At 41.9% G+C, this 24027-nt stretch overlaps 1 protein-coding gene across 3 annotated transcripts in view; it reads left to right on the top strand.

Annotated features, from left to right (window-relative positions):
* The window catches only part of UTRN (utrophin), a 4744936-nt gene that overhangs the window by 1841321 nt on the left and 2879588 nt on the right, over positions 1–24027 (top strand). For all 3 annotated transcript variants that reach the window (XM_044069601.1, XM_044069592.1, XM_044069610.1), the window contains one exon: positions 21328–21477. In XM_044069601.1, the coding sequence (XP_043925536.1) occupies positions 21328–21477 (150 nt within the window). The remainder of the gene's footprint in view (positions 1–21327; positions 21478–24027) is intronic.

Below are 24027 nucleotides of genomic sequence, written 5' to 3'. Positions count from 1 at the left end.
TTGGCCCTGAACCTGCCGTACGTGCGGACTTTTTTTTACTTCCCCTTCTGTTCCCATTACCAGGCTGAGGGATTGCTGACACTGCTGAGTAGTATAATAGGGGTGCTGTACTCCTGAGTTTGTCATTCTTCGGATGAAACTCATTCTTCAGATGAGATGTTAAGCCAAGGCCCCATCTGTCTGAGTTGGTGGTACCTCATGTGGATGTAAAAGATCCTGTGGCATATAACAAAGAGAGTAGGGGTCCTTTATTTATGTACAAAAAGAACTCTTATTTATAATATATATTTACGTACTTACAAATCTTTACAAATATATAGAATATAAATTTACGCATATTCATAATTTCCTTTACAATAATACGTTTACATTCCTATTAGAACCTCACTCCTTTTTTTCCATAGCCACCATCTGATTTTACTTAATATTGTTGCTAAAATTCATTTACAGTTAAATATAATTTAATTTATTCTTTCATTCTGTGTAACATAAAATAACCTTTTTATCAATTCTTTTAACATAATCTTTACTTCTCTTCTTGTAAAATCCATATTTAATCATAGCAATGTTTATTTTAGCCACTTTTTATATCTTTTAAGAAGTCTTCCTTGTATAGTTTTCCCCATTACTCTTACATTTCAAAAACGTATGTTTTGTAGTTTTTTCTTCTTGACAATGTAAACATATTCTATCACTTTTCCTTTTACATGGCATATTCCTTTTACTGGCAATTTATCTGTTACCAGTCTCCAGAAAAAATCTCAACATTCTACTTTCTGATTACATTTGCTTCTTATTTTTTATAGCTTTATTTTTTTAATCTGTTAGATTTTCCCATGGTTTTACATAGTAATGTTCTATCAATACATTCTTATACTATGCTTTTCTATCTCTTTCTATATTGTCAGTTTTTATTTTCCACAAAACTGTTTTTCTTGGTAGCATTTTATTTCTTCATTTATACACTCTTTCTCTCTCACTCTTTTTTACTATACCCCAAAATGTACAAAAAATGTACTACTAATCTCTCAGCTTTTTCACTTATTCGCTTTAGTACTTTGTACAAATTTAATGGAGCAGCATATACCACTGGGCTAATTAACCCTAAACCTCCTTCCTCTTTATTTTACAAAACTCCACTTTATACTGGGTTTAATCTAGAAGCCCATATAAATGAAAACATTATCTGTAGTAATTCCTTTTCAAATATTGTTGGCTACATAAATACACTTGCTAACTGTGCTATTTTCCCCATCAGTACTGAATTTATCAGATAAACCTTTTTACTAAATGATCATGTGTATGTGCTCCTCAAAGGAGAGGTTTGTTTTATTTCTCCCATTGTTTTTTCCCATTGAATTCTACTTTGATCTTTATTATCAAATTTTATACCCAGCACAGAAATGTCATTCATTGTCAAATATATGCACCCTACCTTTACTACATCACTTAAACCTTTACTTTTCCCTTTATTTAAACACATCCCTATCATCTCTAGATAAGCTGTTGTGCCAATTATTGTTGCTTTTATCCATTTTTTTTTGCAGTTATAATGTCATCTGTATACGTTAATAGAACTGGAATTCTTAACCCTTCAGGCATTGTATACCTTGCCTCCTTCATTTTGTAATTTATTTCACATACTGTCAAATTCATAACTAAGACAGAGTATGCATTTCATTGGACATCCTTTCTTACACCACTCTTCATATATGCCTCTTAACCAGCCATTTACAGTGTCTTACTTTATTAGTACTGTATACTGACATACAAAATTTCCTAACTTTCTCACTTATTGCGTTATTACCCATCATTTTTCATGTCCATTAATAACAAATGTCTTAAGGTCTCCTATCATGATTTTTGCTTCTTCTTTTCTAGGCAGCATTAAATTGTCCCACACTTCATACTCATCCATGTATTTGTCTTCATTACTTTGAATCCTGTACTTCCATCTTTCATTTTCTTCTGCCTTCTTTTCTGCTACTCCCCATTTGCCTCATTTCGCTTTCTCTGCATATGTTTTCTTTTCCATCTCACCACTATTCTTCAGGATTATCTCTTCATCCTCCTTTTTATATTTTCACCGTAATGTCCCCCAGTGAAATATTTCATTCATTTTGTCTCATTGTACATCACCATTTCTTTAAGTAAATCACCACGCAATCCTTCCAACTGGAGCTATGTAATTTTACATACATCGTTTGCTGACTCATGTCTATCAAACAGTTTTCTTTGAAGGATCTACTCAGAATCCTGCACATATTCTCTGGTATCGATGTTTTCTTTCTCTTCCACTTCTGTCACCCTTCCATTATCTCCTTCTCTTTCCATCTGCCTCCCTGTTTCTCCAGGCCACCTCTGCGCCTAGAATGGAAACAGGAAGTGCTCCTGCAAAATGGGCCTGACTCACAACAGCAAAGTGTAGGGGTAGATGTTCTTCGTGTTTCACTGTTGCAGTCATCACACTTGGGTTATCTGCCTGCAGGTAGCCCTCAGTTGGCCCAAATACCAGAGACTTAGTATTTCTGCATCAGATGCTGTCGCTCCAGGACTGACGTCAGGGGGTATAAAAACAGGCAGCCAGCGTCATTATACCAGTCTTTCTTGCCAAGGAGCCCAAAGCAGAAGCAGTTCGCAAGTGCCGGTCGGCGGCTACCTGAATTTTCGTTTACAAATTTAATAATCCTGAAGTCTTCTAAAGCTAAGTACCCCATTGGGGATCCTTTTTTCTTGCTCTAACCGATGTCAGAAAAAGTTAACAATTGTCTTGCCTGTGGAAAGCAAATAGCTCACACAGATTTTCATTCTTATTGCATCACCTGTTTAGGCTCAGACCATGACGTCCCTCGCTGTCGGTTTTGTGCCTTATTAAAAGCCCAAACCAATCGTCATCGGGCTCTCTTTGTCACCAAATTCTTTTGCTCTCAATCTCCGTATTCTGAAATGGCTTCAGTAGGCCATCCGACTACCAATATTCCGAAAAAATGTAAAGATAAAGACAGGAGACGGACCACATAGGTCCAAAACTGCCAACAATGCTTCCATTAAGTTAGTCACCAGTCCGCTGGTAGTCAGTGAGACGCTTTCGCAGCCCCTGATGCCTGCTTCAATGGATTCACAGGACTCTACTGAGACCCATTCAAAGTCTGGTATGCAGTGAGACTCATTGACTATGGAATCTGCAGATGTCTCTACCTTAGATGGGTCTGGAACCGCTGAGCAGGCACCGGCTTCTGAGGCAGTTATTTGCTCAACCGATGTCCAACTCAAATCAACAAATTTTTTAACCAAAACTACCAGGTTTCTTACGCCCAGAGTACATACTACGCCTAGAAAACAGACGACCAAAGCTCATGCACTTGCTCCCATGACACAAAAACAAATGCTTAGAATGACTGAAGACCTTATTACGCTGATTAGGGAGTCAGCCTTCCCCTGCTAAGAGACAGAGTCCAGTCCCCTTCAGCTTCTACAGACCAGGAGTCCAGTGACTGCAATTTCTGATTATGAAGACATGCCCTTATCTACTTATGAGGATTCAGATGCAGAGGAATCCATTCCCTCTGCCTCTCCTCCAGAGTATTTTTCTTTTGTTGAAACCTTGCATAATCTACGAGAGTATTTCCACTGGGAATGCCAAGACTATCCTCAGTCCAAAAAGGGACTCAGAATTTCTAGAGCTGCCTCAACACAGGCCCTTAGCAATACACCCTGTCCTGGATGTTGTAGATGATGTTTTTATAGAATCCAGTCTTACTCCTGACACTTTACCTCCTGCCCCTAGGAAACCAGACAGGTACTACAGAGTGTGTGACATTCACAAATTTATTTTCAAGAATCCTACTGCTGACCCAGAGATCATTTCCCAGGGGCCTAAAGGTGTCAAAGCTACTACAGCCAAGAATCCCACCCCTTCAGACAGGGATTCCAGAGCTTTGGACAGATGGGGTAATAAGGTATATACCTCTGCAACTCTTGCTATTAGGGCATTGAATTGTCAGTTTCACATGCTGAAGTACCAGCAGCATATTGTGGAACTTATTAAACAAAAAGTGGCAACCTTTTCAGACTGTGCAGAAAATAAAGAATTGCAGCAGCTTATGCACTCTGCAAGCCAAGTCAGCAAGCATACTTTGCAGTGTGGCTTTGATGCCCTAGAAGCATCTTGCTGGGCAGCTGTCACTGGCTCTGTACTGAGAAGACATGCTTGGCTGGAGGAGCAGACCTTGCCAGACCATGTCAAATCAAAGTTACTAGATGCTCCTTTGAATAAGGACTGTTTGGCACCAAAGCAGAAGAGGTTCTTAAAAAGATGGAAGAAAAAGCTAAGTCTATGCAGACTGTAAAAGAATTCTTACAAGTGCACCCCCCCCCCTAGATTCAGTAGGCATTGCCCTTCCAAACACTGGTCCTCTCCAGCCTCCTCCAGGCCTTCTCAAGCCAGACCCAGGGGAAACAGACCACCCGGACTTAAGTCTCAGAGTATGCAGAGATCTAAGCAATGGAGTGCCCCCACTCCTAAAGCAGGGAGTGGTAAGCCACCTCCTTACTGAAAAAGCTGACAATGACTTCTTTACTCCACTCCCCAGTCCTGCCTAATTGCTTGTGCCCTTAAGAGGAAAACTTGCCCTTCATGCAAAAAACTGGATGCCCATCACTCAGGACCAGGGGGTCCTCAACATTGTATCCCAGGGGTACAAATTTTATTTCCATTCACTGCCAACCCCAAGCGGGTTTCCAGATCTTCCTCCAAACCAGTGGGCAGAGGCTCAAAACTCCCTGCTCAATATCAGAGCTATTCAGCCAGTTCCAGTAGAACAGAGGGGTAAAGGATTCTACTACAGACTCTTCCTGGTACCCAGGAAAGAGGGCCCTTGGCACCCAATCCTGGATCTTTCCATTCTCAACACCTTTCTGGTGGTACCAAAATTCAAAATGCTTACCCTGCAACAGCTTCTTCCTATGCTAGCCAAGGATGCCTGGTTAGTCACCCTAGACTTAAAAGAATGAAACAACAATAAAATGGTCACAGTTTCACGGGAAGCCACATTGTATAGTGAAGTGGCGATAAATAAAGGAACTTATACTTGTAATAGATGCTGCAGCTGTAAATATATAGTTAGGAAGTTTGAGAATATAAATGGCACACATTTTACACCAAATGGACTGTTTAACTGTAGCACAGAAAGTGTTATATATTTATTAAAGTGTGGTTGTGAATTATATTATGTTGGAGAGACAGGTCTTTCAAAAAACTTATACGGGAACATATAAGAGAGATTGTGAATTTGAGAATGGAAAGCCCTTTAGGGGCTCATACCACATCTCTAATCCAAGCTGTTTAAAAGCAACAGTTTAAGAAAAAATAAAATTACAATTAGGTGAATTTAGAGAAATAAGGAATAAGTTGCCGTATAACGAGACATTATTTATTTTAAAATACAATATAGTGGAGCCATTTGGCTTGAACAAAGAGTGTAATTGGAGGTTGGTAATTAGATAGTTAGAGTTAATTGAATGAAGTATTGTAAATAATTTGAATTAATTGAAGTATCGTATATAAAAGGAGAATCTGTTTTAATGCTTATTACTCCTTGAAGGCTGTATGTGAAGCTGAAGCACTAAGGTCCCTTAAACTGGATTTTCATTAGTACGTTTCTGTTACTGTTTTATTGTATCATTTTATTTTTACAAGTTTAGTAGTTTTTACTAGACTTGAAAAAGCCTATCTGCATATTCCCATAAGGGAATCATGCAGGAAGTATCTACGTTTCAGGGCAGGGTCTATGCATTATCGGTTCTCTGGACTTCCCTTTGGCTTATCTACTGCGCCCAGTGTGTTCACAAAATGCCTGGCTCCAGCCATTGCATACTGCAGACAGAGAAATATCCAAATTTACCCGTACTTGGACGACTGCCTGATTCAGGCGGACTGTCAGGAATTGCTGCTGCAGCACCTGGCATTTGTAAAAAAATGTTCTCACTTCCTTGGGGTACACCATCAATGAAAAGAAATCACAACTGGTACCCAGTCAAAAGATTATATTCCTGGGAGCAGGCTTGGACACAACTTCTCAGATGGCAGTCCTCACCTCAGAAAAAAACAGTCTATCCAACAGACTACTTCAAACAAATGGCCATCAGAACCCAGCTATCTGCAAGAAAAATACTGCAAGCCCTAGGGTTCATGGCCTCATGTATACTGCTGATGCCATATGCAAGACTGCATATGAGGAAACTCCAGTGGTACTTAAAAAGTCTTTGGTGCCAACATTCTCAGGACCTGGAAACAGTCATTCCTATCATACCCTGTCTAAGGACAGAGTTCCTCTGGTGGGTAGAAGTATGTAACCACAACAAGGGTCTGCCATTTACTCAACCCCATGCTGCCCAGACCCTAACCACAGACGCATGAGACTATGCCTGGGGGGCACACATGGGTGGAATATGTATTCAGGGCCTCTAGAGCCCAAGTCAGATTCATCTGCACATCAACCAAAAAGAGATGCTAGCTGTACAGAATGCCCTGACAGCTTTCAGATCCCTAATCTTTCCAGGACAACTGCTAATAAAAATGGACAACACCACAGTTATGTGGTACATCAACAAGCAGGGAGGAACCCATTCCTACCCACTCTGCAGGTTAGCAATGGCCCTGTGGGAAATGGCCTTGGACATTCAAGTCCATTTGCAAGCTCAATTCCTGCCTGGCAAACAAAACTTACTGGCAGACAACTTTAGCAGAAATCTCCTGGACCCACACGAGTGGCAATTGGAGCACAGCACCTTCTGATCCAGAAATGGGGGGACCCCAGAGGTGGATCTCTCTGCCTCCCCCTACAACCACCTGCTCAGCCAATTTGGCACCAGGAATCCTCACAACAGGGCATGGAAAGTGGATGCCCTATCTTTTCAGTAGGTAAATCTCTCAATCTATGCCTTTCCCCCTCTGCCGCTCCTTTCAAGAGTATTACTCAAGATAAAACAGGACAGACTAAGGACAAATCTGATTGCCCCGGACTGGCCACACCAGCACTGGTACCCACTCCTGCGCAACCTGACATCGGTGCCACCCTGGCACCTACACCAGAATCCAACCCTCCTCTCTCAGCAGGAGGGACAGATTCTGCATCCACAACTGCAAACCCTAAATCTTGCAGCCTGGCTTATTCCTTAACTTCTCCCCCAGCGACCTTAAGCAAACAGGTGCTAGACATCATTCTTGAAGCCAGAAGACCCAGTACAAGAAAATCCTATGCTGATAAATGGAAAAGGTTCTGCTCATGGATTCAGTCTAAAGAAGAGGACACAACTCTGCCCTGTCTGCCTCTTATCCTGGATTACTTAGCAGATCTACTCCACAAAGGCCTGTCCTTCTCCTCCATTAAGATACATGCTTCAGCCATTTCTGCTCATTACAACATTGAGCCACCTCTGTTCTCGCACCCTCTCATCAAACAGTTACTGAGAGGGGCAAACAACTTAAGGCCACTAAGGAGAACACCCACCCCTGCTTGTGACATTAACTTTGTACTGGAAAAGCTCACGCTTCCCCCTTTGAACCTGCTGCATCAGCAGAGTTAAAGTTTTCTCTTGGAAAACAGCCTTGCTTCTAGCTATCACTTCAACTAGAAGAGTGTTTGAACTGCAAGCTCTTATGGCTGTGGAGCCCTTCATTATTTTGCATGTTGACAGGGTCTCTCTCAGGACAAACCCTTCCTTTATGCCTAAAGTTTTGTCCAGTGTGACTCTCACTCAATCCATCCATTTTCCAACCTTCTTCCCTAAATCCTCAAAATAAAGGGGAAAGGATCCTGCACTCCTTGGACGTGCACAGACAGCTCATACTCTACCTGGATAGGACTAAGCCCTTCAGAAAATCTGACCAGCTACTAGTCAGCTTTTCCACAGGGGCAGAGGGCAAGGCCATTTCAAAACAAACTATTTCCAAATGGATAGCACACTTACACAGTTTCTGCTACAGACACCATGGGAAACCAACCCCTCAGAGGTCAGAACACATTCCACTAGGGCAACATCTACCTTTACAGCATTTCTCAGGGGAGTCACTACCAGGGACATTCTGGAGGCTGCTACCTGGAGTTCTGTACACACCTTCACCAAGCATCTGTCTATCTTTTCCAAATCCAGGGCAGGATTTGCTGCAGCAGTCTTGCAAGTCATACTAGCCAGTCCTAACTCTTCTTGACTGCCTCCACCCTTCTTCAGCTTTGGGAATCCACCCAAGTGTGATAACTGCAACAGTGAAACACGAAGAACATAGTACAGTTGTGTACACTTACCATAAATGTAGATGTTAGAATGTATTCACTGTTGCCGTCCTGGATGTTCATCGTGTTTCACTGTTGCAGTCATCACTGTTGGGTTCTTCCTGCCGGCAGGCAGCCCTCGGTCGGCCAGAATCCCAAAGTGTGGGTCTGGCGTCGACTGTGTACTTCACCCTCCCTGACGTCAGAGCGCCAGGGGTACAAAGCTCCCAGCAAACGCCATGTTCTCCAGTCTTTCTTGCCGGGCGGTGGAAGCAGTTCGCAAGTGCCAGTCGGCTGACTCCTGTTATTTTTGGTGCTTCATACCGAAGACATTCTTTTCAAACCTAAGTACCCCATTGGGGAAACTTTTTTCTTGCTCCAGACCGAGGTCAGAAAAAGTTAATAATTATATTTCATGTGGGAAGCAAATACCTCATAAGGATTTTCACTCTTACTGTATTTCTTGTCTAGGCCCTGACCACAATGTAGCTAGTTGTCGGTTTTGTGCTAGATTTAATCAACGTACTATTAAACAGAGATACGATTTTGCCTTTCATTACTTTGGGAGGTGATTTAATTATAACATGTCGTCGGACACGCTTCCGACTACCGGAGTTCGTAAAAGGCGCAAGGATAAAGATAGGCCTCTGAGGTCCAAATCAGACGACAGTTTACAATCAGAGCCAGCTGCTGGTTCGGCCGTCGTCAGTGAGGTGCTTTCGCAGCCCCTGTCATCTGCTATTACAGAACCTCTTGCTGAAACTGACTCCCATGAGGAGCCAACTAGGCCTTCGAATACTCCAGGTGCAGGACCTTCGGATAATGCTCCCTCGGATGGGTCCGGAGCCGCTGTGCAGGTACTGGCTTCCGAGGGGGTTTTCAGGCCTACGCAGCTTAAGGCAAAGACTCCTTCTAAAACAAAGACTCAAGCCCAGGCCTCCTCTGATCCGGGACCTAAATCTCAAAAACAAATGCTTAAAATGGCGGAGGACTTGCTAACTATGATTAGGGGTTCAAATCCCCCTCCTGACAAAAGGCCAAGACAAGAATTGGATTATGAATCCTCTGATCTCAGGCATCTATCTCTTCAGTGTCTTCCTCTGAACAGGATTATACTTTCCCTCCTTATGAGGATTCTGATGCTGAGGAATCCATTCCTTCAGCTTGTCCTCCTGAGGATTATTCTTTTGGGGAAACTTTACATGACATGAGGGAACATTTTCACTGGGAAGGGCAGCAGTACTCTGAATCTAAGAGAAAGCTTAGGCATTTCCTTCTTCTTCCCCAGCACAGACCCCTGGCTATTCCTCCTATTTTGGATATTGTGGATGATGTCTTTTCCGAGTCTAATTTAACTCCTGACTCCTTTCCTCCGGCCCCTGCTAAGCCTGATAGATATTACAGAGTCCCTGACTCCCACCAGTTTCTTTATAAAAATCCTACTGCTGATCCAGAAACCATTTCTCAGGGTCCTAAGGGTGTTAAGGCCACCACTGCTAAGAACCCTATTCCATCAGATAAGGATTCTAGAGCTTTGGAGAGATGGGGCAAAAAAGTATACACTTCTGCTACTTTATCTATTAGGGCTTTAAATTGTCAATTTCATATGTTGAAATATCAGCAATACCTTTTGTCTGTTATGAAACAAAAACTGGGTGCCATTTCTGCATGTGCAGACAATAAGGAATTACATGATTTGATGCATGCTACTGAGCAGGTGGGAAAAAATACCTTACACTGTGGTTTTGATGCTTTGGAGGCCTCTTGCAGTGCGGCTGCCACTGGCACGGTCATTAGAAGGCATGCTTGGTTAAAGGAACAAAATTTGCCTGATCAAGTGAAAGCAAAGTTACTGGATGCTCCTGTTCAACATAATGTTTTGTTTGGGTCTAAGGCTGAAGAAGTTCTAAAGAAAATGGAGGAAAAGGCAAAATCCATGCAAACAGTTAAGGATTTCTTACAAGTTCAGCCTCCTAGATTTAGCAGAAATTGGCCAGCTAAAAATTGGTCCTTTCCCAGCTCGGACAGGCCTCAGAGGGGTAAATATAGGCACCCCAGAGGGAGGGCCCAAGCACAGACCTCTTATAGACCTAGACAGTGGAGTGCTTCCACCCCCAGGGGTGGAGAAGATAGGTCTCAACCTTACAGGAAACAGGCTCAATGACTCCCCCTGCATGGCTCCCGGAACCTCTCTCTTGGAAGCTCCTCTGGGAGGAAATCTTTCCCTTTTTCACCGAAATTGGACTTACAAAACCCAAGACAAGTGGGTTCTGGATGTAGTTTTAAGAGGTTACAAATTCCACTTTCACACCTTACCAAAACCAAACGGATGGCCAGACCTACCAAAAACTCAATGGGCAGAAGCATTAAAACAGGTGAGGTCCCTCATGGCTATGAGGGCCATAGAACTGGTTCCAAATTCAGAGACGGGACAAGGCTTTTATTCAAGACTCTTTCTAGTTCCCAGAAAGCAAAATACTTGGAGACCCATCCTGGATCTGTCCGTCTTAAACACTTTCCTGGATATACCAAAGTTCAAGATGCTTACTCTGCAGCAGCTCCTGTCAGAGTTGAGCAAAAATGCATGGATGGTGACATTGGATTTAAAGGAAGATTACCTACACATTCCTTTCAGACAGGAGTGCAGAAGATACCTCAGGTTCAAGGCAGGCCCAAAACATTACCAATTCTCTGCGCTGCCCTTTGGCCTGCCTACTGCGCCCAGGGTCTTTACCAAGTGCCTGGCACCAGTAGTAGCTTACTGCAGACTCAAGGGAATTCAAATTTACCCTTATCTGGACGACTGCCTTATTCAAGCAGACAGCAAGGACATTTTACTCCAGCACCTGGAATTTGTTCAGAAACTACTCAAGTACCTGGTATTGACTGTGAACGTAAAAAACTCAAATTTGACACCCACTCAACAGATAACTTTCCTGGCTGCTCTTTTAGACACAGCAACCCAGATGGCATTCCTGACATCAGAAAAACAACTACAGCTGGCTTCAACTTTCAAAAGTCTGGCATTAATGTCTTGGCTAACTGCAAGGAAATTCCTGCAGGCTTTGGAGTTACATGGCTTCCTGCATCCTACTCATACCATATGCAAGACTGCATATGAGGAAGATACAATGGTACCTAAAAAGCGTATGGTCCCAGCATTGTCACAGTCTGGAAACAATGATTGCTGTCTTGCCTTGCCTGCAAAAGGAATTCCATTGGTGGGCCATGGCATGTCTTCAAAACAAAGGGAAAGCCTTCAGTCTACCTCCAGCTTACCAAGTGATAACCACGGAAGCCTCGGATTATGCATGGGGAGCTCACTTGCAGGGGAAAGGCCTGCAAGGTTTTTGGACAGAGGATCAGAAGCATCTGCATATCAATTTAAAAGAGATGTTAGCTGTACAGAATGCCCTCTTGGCTTTCAGGGATCTTTTACAGCCAGGGCAACTACTGATACGGACAGACAACACCACAATTATGTGGTACATAAGCAAGGGTTTCACACTCCTACCCCCTTTGCAGACTAGCCATGACTCTATGGAACACAGCACTAGCTTGCAAAGTGGACCTACAAGCTCAATTCCTGCCAGGGAAACAAAACACTCTGGCAGACAGCCTGAGCAGGAACCTGTCAGACCCACACGAGTGGATGCTGGACACCCAAATATTCCAGATGATTACAGAAGCCTGGGGCTGCCTGGACATAGATCTATTTGCATCTCCCCACAATTACCAGTTACAGACTTTTTGCACAAGGACATATCACAAGCTAGCATGGAAAGTGGATGCTCTCTCATTCAGTTGGAGGAACCTGTCTGGGTATGCCTTTCCACCACTACCTCTTCTACCAAGGGTGTTAATAAAAATAAAACAGGACAAACCAAAGCTAATCTTACTAGCCCCGAATTGGCCTCGACAATTTTGGTACTCAACACTGATAAATCTATCCCAGGAACCTTCTTGGATTCTACCTCAGATTCCAAATCTTTTGTCTCGACATCAGGGCCAGGTCCTGCACTCTCATATCAAAACTCACAGCCTGGCATATTCAGGGCCTACGATTAATCCTACCCTTTCCAAACAAGTCATGGATGTTATCTTAGAAGCTAGACGGCCTAGCACTAGGAAATCTTATGAAGGTAAATGGAAGAGATTTTGCACCTGGATGCATGCTCAGGAATCAGATCCTCACATTCCAAATATTCCATTGATTCTACATTACCTTACAGATATGTTGCATAAGGGTTTATCTTTTTCCTCCATAAAAATACATGCCTCAGCTATCTCTGCACATTATAATACAGATCCTCCAATTTTTTCACATCCACTTCTGAAACAATATCTCAGAGGAGCAAAGAATTTAAGGCCCCCTAGGACACCACCCATTCCTGCCTGGGACCTCAATTATGTCCTGGAAAAACTTACTCTGCCTCCTTTTGAGCCTGCTGCCACATCTGATATAAAGTATTTATCATGGAAGACTGTTATCCTACTGGCTTTAACTTCAGCCAGGAGAGTCTCGGAGTTACAAGTGCTCATGGCTCTGGAACCTTACATTATTTTTCATCAAGACAGGGTTTCTTTGAGGACTAACCCTACTTTCATGCCTAAAGTGGTTTCTAAAGTGGCTTTAAACCAAACTATTCACCTGCCAACTTTTTTCCCTAATCCACAAAATAAGGGGGAGAGGATCTTGCATTCTTTGGACGTGCACAGGCAGCTTTGTTTTTACCTGGACAGAACCAAGGATATCAGAAAAACAGAACAACTGTTTGTTTCTTATGCAGCAAATTCCCAAGGCAAAGCTATTTCAAAACAGACCATTTCTAAATGGATTGCTCATGGAATCAGATTTTGTTACTCTCATCATGGAAAGCAAATCCCAGGAAAAATTAGGACTCACTTTACCAGAGCTGCTGCTACTTCAGCTGCCTTTCTCAGGGGAGTACCTACCAAAGATATTTTGGAAGCTGCAACTTGGAGTTCAGTGCATACTTTCTCTAAGCACTGTAATCTCCCTCTTTATTCTACGTCTGGGGCAGGCTTTGCGTCTGCAGTCTTGCAAGGCCTTCTAGCCGCCCCTTCTACTCTATAACCACCACCCTTTATCTCTGCTATGGGATTCAACCCTACAGTGATGACTGCAACAGTGAAACACGATGAACATAGTACAGTTGTGTACACTTACCATAAATGTAGATGTTGGAGTGTCTTCACTGTTGCAGTCTGGGTTACCCACCCTCCTGTCCCCTCTTATACTTTTATTGGTGTGATTCCCCACTTCACCCTTCTTCTGAGGTGTATTTGCTACAGGGTATGGGGTTTGTTGTAGGTTATATTTTTGTTTTACTTTTAGCCTTCATTTTTGGGCACCTGACATCTGGGGCAAGAAAAACTGGAGAACATGGCGTCGGCTGGGAGCTTTGTACCCCTGGTGCTCTGATGTCAGGGAGGGTGAGTACACAGCCAATGCCGGACCCAGACTTAGGGATTCTGGCCGACCGAGGGCTGCCTGCCGGCAGGAAGAACCCAACAGTGATGACTGCAACAGTGAAGACACACTCGAACATCTACATTTATGGTAAGTGTACGCAACTGTACTTTTCCCTCCCTCAAGCCCCTTGGTTTTCTCTCTCTCTCTCCTATCTATGGCTATTACTAACCACTTCTGGGGTATTGGTATTTACTTTTTACTGGTGATGTTTTCCCCACCATAGCCTCGCTCCCTATTTGGGGGTCTCCTGACATTTGGGGCAAGAAAAATTGATGTAATGGCCTCTGCTGCCTGTTTTTATACCCCTGACAACCTGACATCAATCCTGGAGCGATAGCATCTGACGCAGAAATACTAAGTCTCTTGTGTTCGGGCTGACTGAGGGCTACCTGGAGGCAGATAACCCAAGTGTAATGACTGCAACGGTGAATACACTCTAACATCTACATTTATGGTAAGTGTACACAACTGTACTTTCCCAGATACCCTGGCAAAATTTCCCTTATTAGTATAAATATAATTTCGGGTCTTCCCTGAAAAGAGGCTACTAACTAGTGAAATGAATCTGGTCAACAAAAGGTATATAAAACAAAAATATACCCTTTGAATTGTTCCCTACCCTGACGTTCACTGTCATAACTGCTCCTTGATTGTGACAGGGCATTTATCTTTCTCCTTCCTGTTTAACTGGCTGTGTAAGAAGCTGTTAGGGAGAATGTTGAAGACACTAGGAAAAGACATTAAACTTCACCATCTGGAGGTAACCGCAGCCTTCCAAAAAGTCACAGTAGAAGTCTTAACCTTAGTGATGTATTTCTGATGTCTCTCCTAGGATACAACTTCCACCTTAAACCCTGTGGATCTAGTCATCCAGCTAGACACTTTAGCCATGAATTTTCTAGCAGTGTAAAGGGTTTACATTAGCTTTTATTCTTTCAGTGTAGCTAGCTCACATTTATATGAGGTAGTTTAAGTTTTTTTGGGGGGAGGGAGTAGTTGAATCTGAACATGATTACCTGTTTCATTTGAAAGTTCTCATTTATTTGGCTTTGTTTGCTGGATCATAACCACAATCGCAAAGCTCTGTTTATATGACTTTGTTTGCTAGGTCCTCTATATGTTTCTGTTGGGCTGCCATTTTTCACAAGTAGGTAACACTTCAGGTATTCACATCAGCTGTGCACTGACTGTGTTGTGGGGCACTTTTCCTATTCTGGTTGAACACTGGATACTTTTCCCAGGATTGTCTCAAGCTTCACATTTCTCTCTCTCACATTATTAATTTTTAGTCTTGGAGGTCCCACAGTAACGACTTTTCTTGTGGTCTTTTTTGTTGGAAGACCACATCCTGCATGATACACATTTGTGTTTCTTCAAACAAGAAACTAGTTTCTGTGGGGCAGTTCTCAGAAACAGTGAATCACTTGCTGTGCAGCACAGCCAGCAGATGGTTTTGCATGCCCAGTGTATTTTCAAGGGGTATGATCCTGTAGTTGAATAGAACAGCACAGGTTCTTTAAAATTGCATTTGAAATTAAGCATATAGTCTGAACTGAAATTGGACTTCAGAAATTAATCTTTAGCAAGCCAGAAAATGCATAGCTGCCACTTTGCTTTTGTGTATCATATCTTGGAGTGTTGTGCTCATATGCATTACCCACATCATGCAGAAGGAGATGTGTATGTTTTCTCAAAATTGTCCTTCAGTCCTTTGGCTATCACTTGCACAAGATAAAGGAGGTTTTAATTGGGAGAGCAAAGAATTTTCTCAGGTCCAAACCCATTACAAAGAACTTGTAAACCTGCCATCTCCCAGACCACTAGCTATTCATCCAGTTCATGTGGTTCAAGATGATGTCTTTGATGACATCTCTCTGCACCCAGATCACTCCCACCTACCTGTAGAAAGCCAGATCATTTTATAAAGTGCTTGACGCTCTCAAGCACCTTTGCAAGAACCCTCTGATAGATCTCTCGGAAGTGCCTATTGAATATGCCAGTGCCCGTAAAGGTAGAGCCAGACACCCTTTGCCCAATGACAGAGAAAGGTTGTTAGATTTGCTGCCCTGGACATGAGGGCTGGTGGCTGTGAATTTCACATGTTAAAAGCACTTGAAGTCCTTACAAGAACAAATCATTGCTAATGCAGAAGACACTGCAGACAAGAACCTCCAGAGGCACATACAGATGACAGCTAGATTAGCACTCCAGGTTTCCAGACATTCAATGAGATGTGCCTATGATGTGTGATTGGGTGCATCATACAGGGCAGCTGGTATGGGTTCTGTTGCCTGTAGACATGCTTGGCTGAGACTCTGCATCTCTCAGACCAAGTGAAGGAGGAACTCAAAGGAGGAGGAAGGAGGAGGCTCCCAAAAGAATAAGATGCCCCCCCCCCATCCTACTCAAACTTCTGTGACAATGATCCCTAAAGTCATTTCCTGCAGCCAAGTACAGAATGATACCATAAACACAAGTTCAAGTGAATTAGCACTTTCGTTCCTGTAATCACAATATGGAACTTTATCAGATTGAAACACGATTGAAAGTTTGCCAATAAATATAAAAACTAAGGAATGAAAGTCGCAGTTCACTTGAACTTATGTCTGTGGTGTCATTCTGTATTCTACACTGTATTAGTGTGTTGGTATACCTTGGTTTTTATTCGTTTTCATTTCCTACAGGAAAGGACGGCACAGGCTTTTACTCAATGATATTTCTGGTTCCAAAAAGGAAGGTACCGGTAGACCTATCTTAGACCTGTCAAAGTTGGACAGGTTTCTACACTTTCCAAAATTTGAGAATCTTAACATACAAAAACATTTTCCCGTGATTTTTTGAGAGACTGTGTGGTCACCCTAGACCTGAAGGCCACTTACCTTCTTGTACCCAATTGCAAAAGAGCACAGGAAATGCCTTTGATTAATGATGGCCGGGTTGCACTAACTATTCTCTGCTTTGCCATTTGGCTTATCTACTGCTTCCAGAGTTTTCACAAAGTGTCTAGCTCCAGTTGTAACCCACTGCAGAATTCCTGGGGTTCATACTTACCCTTACATGGGCGACTGCCTAATCCATTAAAAATCCACTCAGGAACTTGGTCACTATGGACTGCTTCCAGAAGGTAGGCCTCACCCGTAATTTCCTGAAATCCAAACTGTAGCCTCAGACAAAAATTCTCTCTGAGTGCACTGGTAGATTAGAACAACAAAAGGCCTTTCTACCCAAGACAAAGTTTCTGTACTTGCATACCTAGTTGTAAGGCAGACATTCTCTGCAAGGGAATACTTAATGGCACTGGGATACATGGCATCTTGCATGTTAAAGGCTCCTCTTACAAACCTGCACATGAGGAAACACTTGCAAAGAGCAAGCACATCCCCTGGAAACCCTGGTGGCTCTTCTTCCCTGCCTGAAAAAGGAACAACCTTGGTGGAACAGCACCATTCTGTAGAACTCAGTCAAACTTCTGTCAACTAGAGACCAACAAAACATCACCTCAGACCATACCTCAACTTCTTAGCACAAGAAATCTACACAAAACATAAAGTAATGGGGGGGGGGTGCAAATACCTCAAAATAGGAACACATTTTAAGTATTGCTCTTATAAACTTAGAAAGTTGCTAGAATAAATGGTATTGTGCATGCATTTTCTGAATATGAAGTCTGAAATTCAAGTATCTGTCATTATTCAGTAGCTTCAGTCCTCAATGATTTGCCAGAAAACCATAAATTTTATGAGGAACAGACCAAAAATATGAGGCGAAAATCTGGACAGTTGAGAGGTATGCCTCAGACAGTTCAGTAATAGTCTGAGAAGCATACTTAGAGTAGCTGAAGATGCAGGGAATTTGGACCCCAGAACAAAGGAAATTTTCTAGCTGTAAAAACCTTTTAAAGAACCTGAACACTGCAGGTATGGGCAGACAACACTATAGTCATGTGGTACATAAAATGAGAAATGCATTCCTACCCCCCCCCCCCCTTGCAGTCTAGCAATAAAAATTCTCAGACACAAGAATTACAACCGACACTAGAAGCATTCTATATTCCAGTCCAGAACAACGTCATAGCAGACTTTGTGAGCAGGGGCCTTCTGGACTCCAGCGAATGAATGCTGGAGAGAGAGAATTTCTTGGACCTCACCCACCACTGGTGATACTGCAACGTGTATCTTTTTGCCTGTAATCAGAATTGACAACTACAAAAGGTTCTGTTCCAGAACCTGACATTCAGGAAAGTGGAGGGGTGGACACATTCTCTCTTAAGTGGTCAGATTTCTTCCTGTATGCCTTTTCCCTATTATCGTTGATCCCCAGGGTACTGCTAAAAGTGAGATCAGACAGGCTGAGCATGATTTTCATAGCCCCTTTCTGGCCTAGGCAGCACTGGTTCTCACTCCTGCTAGCCCTCCCTGAGGGGATTTACCATACTATTCTCCTTGTGGTAGATCTACTCACCCAGCTAACGGGATTTGCCTTAACGCACACAAATTAACAGCATGGAGGATTGGATTTTAACTCCGTACAATAAAAAAAAATACTCTATCGAGTGCTGTCTTTCTTGAGAGAATACAAGACTAACAACCAGAAAATCATACTTATCTAAATGGAAAAGGTTTTCTATTTGGTGCCAAGCCAAAGGTATGAGCAACCTCATGCTGGTTTCAATCTGCTGTTGAAGTATCTAAGGATTATTTACTAGAGCCTCTCTTGTTCCATTGTTAAAGTGAATGCTTCTGCCATCTCTGCCTGCCTTCCATGCTCTCCACACAAGTATTCTCACTACCACCTGAAACTGTTCCTAAAAGGTTGTATACCCAAGACCATTCAGGAGAACCCCTGTTCCGTCTTGTAATTTAAATTGTTTTGGAAAAATGTACCCTGCCATATTTTGAGCCAGCAGCTTCTCCCTTTAAGATTCCTATCTGGAAAACCATCCTACTAATAGCAATCACCTCAACTAGGCTGGTCTCAGAATTACAAGCCCTAATATTCAAAAAAACTTTCATTACCTTCCACAGTGATGGGGTTACTCTGAGAACTGACCCCTCTTTCATGCCCAAGGTAGTATCAGACCTCTCCTTGAATTGAGTTGTGCACCTTCCAGTGTTCTTTCCTTACCTGAAAAATAAAGCTGAACAAATCTTACATTCCTTCATCAATGTGCACCAACAGATCAGGTATTACTTTAGAAGAGCAAAGTTTCCAAATAGATAAGAACAACTTTTAGTGGCCTTTGCAGAGTGGAAAAAAGGTAGACCTGTTTCCAAACAGATTATTTCAAAATGGATAGCCAATTGTATTACTTTCTTTTATGCTCATCATGGATAACCATTAACAGCCTCTATCAAGGCACACTGCATTTGACATAGGGCTGCCACCACAGCCTTCCTAGATGTTTCTACTCAGGCCATCTTGGAGGCTGCCATATGGTCCTCTGTTCACACATTTATCAAGCATTACCAGTGGGCTCTGCAGTCAAGGCTATGGCAGGTTTTGCCACTGTTGTCCTGCAGAACCTGCTGTCCCAAGAGGCCCCAGACAGCCAGCCTCCCAACCTGTAGCCTTGGGAGTCCTCCCAAGAATCAGTACTGCAACACTGACTATGAAGACCAAAGTACAGATGAGTTATAGCTACCATAATTGTAGATGTTTGACTAGGTCAGTGTTACACTACCAACTCCCATCCCTCCTCCTACTCTTATCTGCTGGGTCTCCTCTTGGCTGTGTTTCTGTGGGTACCCTTTATCTATAGTCAGCCCTCCAGCCTTTACTTACAGATCACTGTCAATTCACTCCTCGTGTCTCTTGAAATTTAGAAAGCTGAAAGGGATGTTTTGTCCTTGGGCATCAGACTGACTCTCACAGCCTAGAAAAAAAACAGAAGATGATGCCAACGGGTGCCCCTCTTATACCCTGATGTTGGCTGGGGATAATGTAAAGACTCTGGGAATTGGGCCGGTTGTAGGCTTCTGCATGTCAGAAAAACCCAAGAAATCAGTACTGTAACTCTGATCTTGAACATCTGTAATTGTGGTAAGTGTGACACAGCTGTAGTTATTCTCACTAGATGTCACTGCCCTCCATTCGTGATGAGGGAATTGGCAAGGACTGCTCACTTCTGTCTCCCCTGCCACCACCTGCAAGCACCCAATCCAATAGTTGAACTTCGGTTACCTGCACCAAAGTCTGTGCTTTCTGTCTCTGTGTCATGGAGCTGACATTTTATGTATAGGCAGCATATCATTTGTTTCAGAGCTGTTCACTGCCCCAGTCTGATATTTTGCATTGTACTCTGTTTCCATTATACTAATTGTTTTGCTCAATATGCCATCTTCAGGAATCGCCCAGAATGCATCTTTACTGAGTTGCTATCATATCAAAAGTAAATGTCCTATTTATTTCTCTTGAATAAGAAGATTGTCATTCTGACCAAGTGGTGTGAACCTTCATTCCTGAACATTTGTGAGGACACCTGAACTGTGTATAGAACAAAAAACTTGTACCCAGGGTGCTGTTTGATGTTACCATGAACCAAAGTCCTGTTTCTTGTTAAATGAAGTAAGAAATTCTGCGTAGCACATTCTGTGTTAGGGAGTTGTCAGACGCACTATTTTTTCACACATCTCAGTTTTATAAGTAGATTTTTTTGTAAAATTTACAGGTGATTCCATAGCCGTGCAGGTATTCTCCTCTTGATTAGTCTGAATGCATCTCCTTCTACAGTAGTAAAAAGCAGAAGCTTCTCCCTGAGTAGTAAGTACTACAGTTTCAGTAGAGTTGAGTAGCATGTGCTTTTTGCAGTGGGATGTCTAGCAGTTCAGGAGATCTTTGTTGTGGATGTATTGTCTAATTCGTATTCGGTCCACATACTGAGATGACTTTAGAAGATCTGTCCTGCAAGGCCACATGGTGCCCCCCCCCCAACTCTTTTATTAGTGTTTTTTGTGAATTCCAAAGACCTCCTAGTTGAAGTTACCGCATTAAAGATTGTTAGATATTAAGGCTTTGTAACTCCAGATTTTTCAGAGCAGTTCTGCCTTTCTTTTTTCTCTTTCCCAAAACAGTCAAGACTTATTCTTCACCTTTTTCTTAACTTTTCTCATTTCTTCATGGGAAAGAAATTTGTGTAGTAGCAGTCAGCTGTTAATTTCCAGTGTAAATGTCATGAAACTGGTTTATATCTAAATTGTTATTGTGAGAGTGATTATATCTCTGAGCCTCTTTACCAGATCATATCTCAAAAAATAAAAGCAAACTGAGTGAAAACTTATTAGGATGTCCCTTAATCAGCAACAGACTGGGCTGGTCTTGAATGGCTACCCAGACTGAGCAGCTTTATGAAGTCTTGAGAGATCGGTATTTAAAACTGTTAATAAGGATGTAATGTTTGCATTACATTTAAGGATTTTACGTAGTCTCTGTTTTCTGCACAGTGCCTTTATTAGTGTTTCTAATTAGTAATTTGAATTTTCTCAATCCAATAGCTTTATGAAAGTGGTTATAAGCAGACACATTGAGTCTTTTTGATGTATTAACATATGCATTTTCTAGTCCATAGAGTCTGTCCTGCGCCATCCAGCAGATAATCGAACCCAGATTCGTGAACTAGGCCAAACGCTGATTGACGGTAGAATTCTGGATGATATAATTAGTGAGAAATTGGAAGTGTTTAATGCACGCTATGAGGAACTGAGTCACTTGGTAGGTTTACTCTGAATTGAGCTGAGAACTGAAACTAGAATAAAGCTGTTTCCATTTCCTGTGTGTAGCCAGTTAAAACTTCAGAAAATAAATTGTGCATGTTGGAAAAATTCCATCAGTTCAGGCATTTATTTAGTCGAGTGTTGTACCTGTTTAGCCAGTGTTTTTCCAGAAAAATTTGAGCACATGTTCTACTATTCCACATTGGCTGTTATCACTTCAGATGATGACATTGGTTTGTTTTTGACAATATGAAGAAGGAAACTGCAGCTAAACATTGCATTATTAAATCCTTATTTGAAGTAAATGGAACTATATACCTGTGTCTTCTGTATATGCCAAAAGTACTCCTAATACAAATTTATAAGGACACTGACAAGAATATGCAATGTCAATATACTTTTGAAGTACTGAGCTTTAAAAGATGCAAAAGTGGATTTAAACTAGAGAAAACCTCCCAAACATTTAATCAGATGTTCTGGGTAAAGAATGGGATTCACAGGCAGATGTTTTCTACCTGTATAGCATTACTGTTTGAGAGGTTCACTGTGCCAGGTGGCTCACTGCTACGAAGGCTTCCATTACGTATCCCTGTGCTTTGCTGTGTTTTATCTGTGAATCCCAGCCAGAGTGTTTTACTTCTGTATGTTATGTAAAACTCCACACCTCCTAGTATCATATATTAAATCCCCATAATCACAGTCTACATGCTAGGAGCTTTTTTTGAAGTGAGAAAATACCTTCAATTTGTGTATCAATTTAATGCATTGCACAGATGCCCCAGAAGCATAGACACTTGGATTAAACTTGTAGCGTCTGTATACATCATGCTTGCTTGAAACTGATTAGCTGATGTTTTAACTAGTTGCAGACAGTAAATTGTATTAATTTGTATTGTAGTGATTCAAGTGTGAGGTTATGCTAAATAAACACTATATATAATTGTAAAAAAGACTAAATAATTGGTCATTTTTTTACATTTATCTGTGTTTTTAAGTGTGATATATCTGCAGTATAACATGGTTGTCATCATACATGGTGTTGTCATGTATTCCATTTATTTATGCTGATTAACATGGTAAGTTGGCTTGTACAGGACTCTCATCAGACAGAACCCGGGCCACAGGGCAAACAGAGTTCACATAAATTTAAAACAATTGTGTGTGCAGTTAGTTAGAAAACAGGTGTACCTAAGGGAGAAATCACAAAACAAGTGCAACAAGCACAGTGGAATTGTTATCAAACCTGCAAAGAAGATGCAGGTCTGATGTATATGTCTGTGTGGCGTGGTAGCTCAAATTTAGAGCACCTGATTTAGTAAACCAGGTGTCATAAGTTTGAATCTCATCACAGCCTCAGGTTGTACTTTAAAGTTTCTAAGGCATGTGGGCAAATAAGTTTTGTCAAGCAGTTAGTACAGAACATTAAGACTGTGAGCTGTTAACAGGCGGTTTCCTGTGGTACAGGGTTTGATTCCCACAGTCTGTATTTGCCTACTGTGATGAGTCTGAGCAAGACACTTAACTTAGTCTTCTGCAGGAACTGGGAAAATGGGCTAAGCTCCTCTGTGGTCTCTTTGACTACATGCATAACAAAAACCTAATCCAGTTTCTGTGGCTCACTAGCTCAGGGGTTAGAGCATTAAAGCATTGGTCCAGTAAACCAGGGGTTATGAGTTTAGAGCTCATCAGTGACTGTAGTGCAACTCTTGCAGCAGATAAGATGAGTTGTAGGCACTAGATTCTGACTGGCAGATAGGGCAGACGTTAAGACTGGGATCTGTAGTTCCTGTGGTGTACAGGGTTTGCTTTCCATAGCCCTCATTTGCTGACTGGGTGACGTTAAGCAAATCACATAAGTGAACACTGCTTTGGGACAGTTGGGAATTTGTATTGGGCTCATAAGTGACCCTTGGATTACAAGTCTTGTAACTATTTGTAAACCTGGGCATCCTATACATGTGTGGTCAACATCTGTTATAGTTAACCAGAAGGATAATAAACATATTATCAAAAGATAAAGACAAAGCAAGTATAAGAGTTAACAAATTTGTTTTACTTCAAGGTACAGAACTTATTCGCTTCAGTTGTAGGGAGCCAAAACAAGTGAAGGTAAAACCTACAGTTTGTGTGTCTGCTTTTATCTCATATCCCTGAAGCAGGTACATTTGCTCCTTCCGTTTTTTACAGATCTCACTTCCAGTTCTTTCATCTTTTTAACAGTATTCAATATTTAATCAGTTATAATTAGTTTATATTCTAATTTCAAGTTTCTAGTAATGGCTTTTTTGGCATCCAATAACATTAAACTTAATAGGGCCTTACTATGTCTAGGCAATTCAGATCCTGCATCCCAGCTTAAAAGAATCATTTCTTTAGTTATAGCAATTTGCACCCCAGTATTTTTGATAGTGTACTCTGTAGTGTAGTTTTTTACACACACACAATATATGTGGCCAGTTTACCTCTCTTTTTCCTTTTAAGCCTCCAGAATCTGATATCTACCTGTTGGAAAAAAAATCTTTGAAGTCTACTCTGGGTATAAAAACAC

This window comes from Protopterus annectens, chromosome 1.part0, assembly GCF_019279795.1.
Source record: "Protopterus annectens isolate FY-2018-M chromosome 1.part0, PAN1.0, whole genome shotgun sequence".
NCBI classification, from domain to species: Eukaryota; Metazoa; Chordata; order Ceratodontiformes; family Protopteridae; genus Protopterus; species Protopterus annectens.
Note: the sequence above shows the minus strand (reverse complement) of the source record. Positions and strands in the feature narration are given on the sequence as shown.